Raw genomic sequence first — 6,943 nt, 5'->3', positions numbered from 1 at the left:
TCCATGCGAGTCCTTTGCCCTTAAATTCTGCTCAACACTCAGATGGCCTATGACATCCTCCACAGAGAATTCACGCCTCTGATGTTTCAGAGTGGTGGCAAAGTTCCTCCAGGAATTGGGAAGCTTAGCGATTATGCAGCCCGCGACAAACTTGCCCGGTAACTCACACTTAAGAAGCTCAACCTCCTTAACAATGCATATTATCTCATGAGCCTGCTCCAATACAGGACGGTTTTCAACCATCTTGTAATCGTGGAACTGCTCTATAATATACATCTCGCTCCCTGCATCGGCAGCCCCGAACTTAGATTCGAGCGCCTCCCACAAGTCCTTGGCAGACCGCACATGCAAATATGCGTCAACCAGCTTATCTCCAATCACGCTCAGAACTGCCCCGAGGAACACGACAGTGGCCTCCTTGAACGCCTTCTCCTGTTCAGGAGCGATCGTTCCTGTGGGAGTCACACCGGCGACCCAGAACACGTTCATGGCCGTGAGCCATAAGGTGGTTTTAGTCTGCCAACGCTTAAAGTACGTCCCCGTAAACGGGGACGGTTTCAGTGCAGCAGCAAAACCAGAATTCGAAAAACTCCTACACATATTAGGTTTTTGGAGTGATAAGAAAATAGGCAGTTTTTTGATTAAATTAATCCATGAATAAATCATGAGCATGACATGGACAACATTGATAACACACTGATTACGATCTAACAGAGCATGTACTATGCATATAGTAGAAACATCTATGCATATCGCTAGTACTACTACAACAGAAAGAAACACGAGAAGGATAAACGATGTATACCTTCCAATCGACCACGCGGCGGTGGTGGCAGTGGCAGCAGCCGCGGCATCCTCGGCGGCCTTCTTGTCGGCCTCGGCCTTCTCAGCGGCGGCACGGTCGGCGTCGGTCGACATGGTGATGACGAAGGTGATGCGGACGTAGATGAACAGAAGCGAGCAGTCGCGTAATCGCTACCCAAAAACCTAATCGCCCCTCTCCCGTACAGGATCCGGAGAAGCGGGGTTTCGGAGGCATGCTCTCCCGTCAACCGTGGTACGCGGTGAACGGGACGGAGTCGCCGACGACAGCAGCAGCAGCAGAGGAACGGCGTGGGCGTGGAGGCGGAGATGCGTTCTGTTTCGTGGCGGCTAGGGTTGGCAGCGTCCCACATATATATGTGCGGCCACGCGTGGAGAGACGTAGGCTGAACCCACGTCCAAGTCGGTAGCCCACGATCCGACGTCTCAGATCGTGGCCCTACCTGTCAAAGACTCTCCGTTCCTGACCGGCAAAAAGAAGCGCATAGGAGTGAGCTCGGCTCGGCTCAATCCCGCGGCGCGGCGTGGCGAGCGGAGGAGGAGGAGTGCGCGAGGACCTCATCTCTTCTCAAGCTCCAATAGCATGAGGGAGAGGATACCTTATAAACCACTCCAACTCTCCTTCCACTTCCGGGGTGGGACTAAACTTCCCACCACCTTGTCATGCCACCTACATGGGCCCTTAGAGATCAAATCTGAAATTGTCATATGGGCTCTAGGCCCATCTCATATTTCAACAGGGCTCATGCGAGACTTTCAATCGCGGAGCGATTTGCTCTGGCGCGAGAAGCCTTTCTACCTTATCATCATTCAGTGTCGTTCTCATTCTCCTTTGTTTTTTTCTCTCCATCCCACCGCGCACAACCCAACAAAATCACAGCCCCCCCCCCCCCCCCGAATATCCCTCCTCTGCAGAGCTCCTGCGCACGCGCGGGGGTGTCGGCCTTCTCGCTTGCAGAGCACACCAATATCCTCGTCCTATCTCTTTCCAAGAGTTGCGAGGCTTCATCCGTCGCCGCGTCATCATCGATTCATGGCCTTGCCCACGCGAGAGGCGAACTGTGGTGCTACAACTGGTGCTCCATGGAGTTGTGCTCGGCGGCAATATTTGGAACCCTAGCGCGACAAATACTAGAACCGGCATGCGTCAGTGTGGCAACCAGCAGGCGTCACGTCGAGCTACAACAGGCGACGACTGATTTTTGCTGCAACTGTCGGCGGCAGTTGTTGTGACTGGTAGGGCAGGATGATTGATAACACATGGCGAGCTACAACCGGCGATGACTTTCTTGTTGCAGCCGTCATTGGCACTTGCTATGACCGGCGACGACAATTGTTGATACCGTTAGGTCGGGATGCTGGGACGACATGCACGCGAAGCTACCACCGCGATGACGTTTTTTGCGGCAACCGTCGTCTGCTTGGTTGCGACCAGTGACGACAATTGCTGCGACCGGTAGAGAGGGATGCTGGGAAGACATGCACAACAAGCTACAACCGACAGCGACTTTTTTTGCTGCAACTATCGTTGGTGCATGCTATGGCCGGCAATGACAATTTTGTGACCGTAGGGTGGGATCCTATCACCGGCGATGACATTTTTTGTTTCAAACATCATGGCCTTTGTTGTGACTAGCGACGGTAATTGCTGCAGCCTGCAACCGGCGGGGCGGTTTGCAAGGCCAGCACACACTACGAGCTACAACCGGTGACGGCGGCGACGATGGTTTTGCTACACCTGATGTCGCCTTTTGCTTTGACAGCCCACAGGGCGCAGGACTCACATCTGACGGCTCAGAGGTGACAGGCCTGGATCTGGCGCCGGTTGACCGGTGCCAAGTGCTGCCCTAAACTTTTTTTCCCTGTAAGTATTTACATATATTTATTAAAAAAAGTACATGTATATTGACAATGCATGTTGTGCACGACGAGTTTCCCTTTGAAAAGCAAACGCCTGTTTATTCTAAACTGAAAAAGCAAACAATTGAATGGATTTTTTTTAGGGTAACGATTGAATGGAATTAATAAAGAGAGGAACGGGGCTGTCACCATGTAAAAGCTAGGCTCTCTGAAGATCTTTTTCAATCTCGCAGCGTCGTACTCTACTCCACAAAACATTAGCTTGCATGCTTTTCTTGCCGCGTTGAATTTGTTTAATGTTCCTTACCAGATGCTTAATCATTGCACGAGCTCGCTGTGATGCATGATTAGAAAGACGGCGATGTTCTTTTCCCCAGAATATCAGCAATCATTCATTGGATTTGAAAAACATTTTCATATATTCGAAATCCGGCCAATAAACTAATTTCACATATATATATATATATATATATATATATATATATATTTCCCCCTCTTATATTTACGGGGAGGGAATTCGCATTTGCTTGTCAAACGCGTCCACCAATTTTTCCCCCGCATACAAATAATCCCAGCGAAGAAGAGCCTTCGCATCTTCTACCAGAAAAGAATGAACAAAAGAATAGGAGGGGCAAAATTGTACAGTTCCCCCTGCGCGTATTACTACTGCCTACGGTATAGTATAATTTACACTTCACTCCGCCGCCGCAGTGCTTCTACTGCTCTCCGGCCGTCGCGCCGCCGGCGAGGGGCCCTGCTCCCGCGCCACCCTGTTGAGCATGGCGAACATGCCGACCATGGGGGCGGTGTTGTAGGTGCACGCCTCCGTCTGCATGTAGTTGACCCTGTCGTCCCTGAACCTGTCGTGGCGGTCGGGCCCGCCGACGATGGCGCCGACGACGACGTTGGGGTTGGCGCTCTTGCGGCCGAACCAGTCGTCGAACCCCTGCGCGCACCCGATGAACTCCTTCCGGTCCTTGTACGGCACGATGGACGCCGCGCGGTGGTGCACCCTCGCCGGGAACTTGGCGCCGTACCCCACCAGGTAGCTGATCCCGCGCGGGTTGCTCCCCAGCACGTAGTCCACCTGCGCCCTGGCGTGCGCGAACACCTCGCCGGCGTCGGCCGATGCCTCGCCGCCCGCGCACGTCACGGCCGCGCCCTCGCCGGCGCCGGCCTCGGTGAGGTAGCCCGAGTAGACGGAGAGGAGGTACGCGGCGCTGGTGACGTACTGCATGTTGTTCCACTGGCGCACGTAGAGCATCCCGCCGGGGCTGCGCTCGACGTTGTCCTCGGCGGCGGCGTTCCTGCCCATGCACGCGCACACGTAGTGCTCCGCCTTGGCGCGGTACCCCTCGAGCGTGGCGCGGTGGCGCTCCTCGTGCTCCCCCCTCAGCAGCAGCCGGGTGGCGAGGATCTGGACGCCGGCGTACTTGACGTCCCAGCTGAACTCGGTGATGGCCCATCCGGTGCCGCCGAACTCGTCCGCGTTGTCCACCACGTAGTCGAGGTAGCTGGCCCTCCCCGTGGCGCGGTGCAGCCAGAGCGCCGCCCAGAGCAGCTCGTCGTGGTAGCCGCTGACGGAGGCGTAGTAGCTCTTCACCTCGGCGATGCTGCTGTCGTACTTGCCTCTGTACTTGTCAGCGAACTCGAACAGCTGTACCACCAGAAGAAAAGAGAAATGGGTCAGTACTACTCCATTAAAAAAGCTAAACAACCAACTAATATTCCCCTTAATCTATCGGCCGGCCGCAATAATAATCATCATGATTTGCATCGCATCGTTGTGATCGCGTGGGCTTCTGCAGGCGCCAACGTGAACGGAAATGTGGTGGTTACGTTAAGTAGCCTGTCGCATCACGCGGCCACGTAGTACGGCGCTGACAGTGTGCCGCATGATGCCGAGCTCTTTCGCGGGCCCACCTGTCGGCCTCCTTGGACCGACAGAACCTTCACGCGGTAGTTTTTTTGTTGTTTGTGTATATAAGATGAAGATTTTGCTAGTGAACTGGTGATGACGTCATGTTGACAAGTAGGCACGTGCGGCGCGTGCAGCGAGGAGAAGAACACGGTTCCAATGTGAACCAGGGGAGAAAAATCCTCTGGCCTCTTTGACTCGTGCTTCCTGGCCGGTCCTCAGAATCTACAGCCCGGCAGCTCCGCTACACGTACCCGAGACATTCCACACACGCCAAAGAATTTACCACTACTAATCCCTGGACTAGTCTAATTCCTAGTTACTACGTGCACAGTAGTACTAGTGATGGTGATTGTTACGAACCTGCTGGGCGTGGTGGAGGAGGAGGTGGGCGTAGTGCGGGTTGGTCTCGCGGAAGGCCATGGAGGCGGCGGCCAGGGCGGCGGCGGTCTCGCCGGCGACGTCGGAGCCGGGGCGCTCGCGGTCGACCTTGTAGGCCTGGCGGGACGTGGTCATGTCCTCCGGCCGCTGCCAGCAGTAGTGGTCGGTGTCGCCGTCGCCAACCTGCAAAGCAAAGCAAAGCACGATCAGTCAATCATTTCACTCACATTCGTCGAAGCCATGGAAGCAGGCAGGCGGACAGGCATGCATATGCGTGATTCGTCAAGCTCCTAGCTAGCTAATCCATGTGAGGCGAGGAGACAATCATGCAGACGCAGGTGTGAGATTTGCGCGTTCCTCGATTGAACCGCACCCATGGCCTGGTTTGTCCTCTAGCCCCCACCTAACAAATGTTCCTCTCCCCCCAGCTTTTTTTCAAAAAAATAAGTTAAAATAAGCGAGTTCTTTGCTTTAGTTTTCTCCATCTGTCAGCCCACGGCCAATGGTGCGTGCATGCATGTTTGTTCGAAGTTGTTGATTGGATGATTAGCCAGCGAACGGCGGTGATTACGATGGATGGGGGTAAATCGGGAAGAGATTGTAAAATGAATTACCTCGGCCCAGAGCTCGTCGGGCTTGGTGTGCGCCTTGATGAAGTAGTCGGTGCCCCACTTGATGGACTCGAGGGCGTGCGCGAGCTCGCCGGCGGCCGCCACGTCGCCGCCGTACTCCAGCAGGCTCCACGACAGCATGGTCACCGTGAACGCCATGGGCAGCCCGAACTTGACGTGGTCGCCGGCATCGTAGTATCCGCCCACCAAATCCACCTAATGGAACCAAACACGGCAGACAAGATCCATCCAAAGTCAGCGCGCTGATCGACCGAACGATATATGTGATGATCGGGCATCCCCCGCCGGCCAGCCGGCAAAGAAGAAGAAGAAGAGGAGAGAGACGAAACAATGGGACGGCGACGTACTCCTTGCTCGAGGCCGTCGGTGAGGCCGGAGTGGTCGCGCCAGGCGACGCGCTGGCCGTGCGGCAGCCGCCCCGACCGCTGCGCCTCGAAGTAGAGCAGGCTCTTCCGCAGCGCCTGCTCGTAGTCGTGCGGCACGGGCGCCGCGCCGGCCGCCTCCGCCGCCAGGAAGAAGGCCACGGCCACGCCAAGAGCCCACGCCGCGGCGCCGCTGCTGCTCCTCATTATCCTCGCTATCTCAGTATCTCTCTCCCTCTCTCTCTCCAACAGCAGTATACGCTGGTCCTCGAGGAACCTTCGACCGTAAGGACCAACCGACGGACTCGCTCCGCTAGCTCCCGCGGCGGCCGACGATCGCCCGCCCTTCGATATATGCACGCGCGCGGCGGACAGGTGGAGCTTCGCGGCCCGGTGGTTGCAGCGGTCGTTGGACGAAGCTGGACGGAGCAGCTGGTGAAATGGAGACGGGGGAGGGGAGGGTAGCAGGGTGTGGTGGGCTGTCGACTCTGCGGGGGACTCGCGTATATGTAGGGGGAGTGGAGGGACGGAGAGGTGGTGCGCGGAGCTCCGTCGAGAGCAGCAGCATACCGTGTTGAATGGGTGGGGCCGGCCCGGCTGGGTTAGGTGACTTTGCGGTGCGGGCCCATCATCGTGGCCATGGGAATATAGGAGGCCAGCAAAGGGGGAGACGAAATAATGTGGGGAATTCTCAAAAAAAGAGGAGGAAATAATGTGGGGGAGGGGAGGGGAATAGCCTAGCCGCTGCCCTGCCCATATCGTAGGGATGGACTGGTTGCGCGGGATTTGGTGAAATTTGGTGGAAGAGGAAGGCAGGAGGAACCAGGGTACGATACTACTACCTCCGTCTCGGTAAATAAGTCATTCGCGTAATTTTAGGTTGACGATTTAACTATCTAAATATATATTATATGTGATAAAAAATATGTATTTAGAAACTACATCATTATAGAAATCTAGTGATATAC

General features: G+C 55.4%; 1 protein-coding gene across 1 annotated transcript; it reads right to left on the bottom strand.

The window, feature by feature from the left end:
- Positions 1–3,101: 3,101 nt before the first annotated feature.
- Positions 3,102–6,472, bottom strand: LOC123150830 (endoglucanase 16). Its single transcript, XM_044570648.1, has 4 exons — positions 5,961–6,472; positions 5,596–5,808; positions 4,964–5,164; positions 3,102–4,339 (listed from the first exon to the last, which is right to left on the bottom strand). Exons 1-4 carry the CDS (start codon positions 6,180–6,182, stop codon positions 3,377–3,379), a joined length of 1,599 nt encoding a protein of 532 aa, XP_044426583.1. The 5' UTR covers positions 6,183–6,472; the 3' UTR covers positions 3,102–3,376.
- Positions 6,473–6,943: the final 471 nt, after the last annotated feature.

This window comes from Triticum aestivum, chromosome 7A (genome assembly GCF_018294505.1).
Source record: "Triticum aestivum cultivar Chinese Spring chromosome 7A, IWGSC CS RefSeq v2.1, whole genome shotgun sequence".
Classification (NCBI taxonomy): domain Eukaryota; kingdom Viridiplantae; phylum Streptophyta; class Magnoliopsida; order Poales; family Poaceae; genus Triticum; species Triticum aestivum.
Note: the sequence above shows the minus strand (reverse complement) of the source record. Positions and strands in the feature narration are given on the sequence as shown.

Coding starts and splice junctions, on each gene's coding strand:
- LOC123150830 (XM_044570648.1), bottom strand. CDS start 6,182: ATGAGGAGCAGCAGCGGCGCCGCGGCGTGGGCTCTTGGCGTGGCCGTG. Junction 5,809..5,960: donor CCGACGGCCTCGAGCAAGGA/GTACGTCGCCGT, acceptor TGGTTCCATTAG/GTGGATTTGGTGGGCGGATA. Junction 5,165..5,595: donor CCGACGAGCTCTGGGCCGAG/GTAATTCATTTT, acceptor TTTGCTTTGCAG/GTTGGCGACGGCGACACCGA.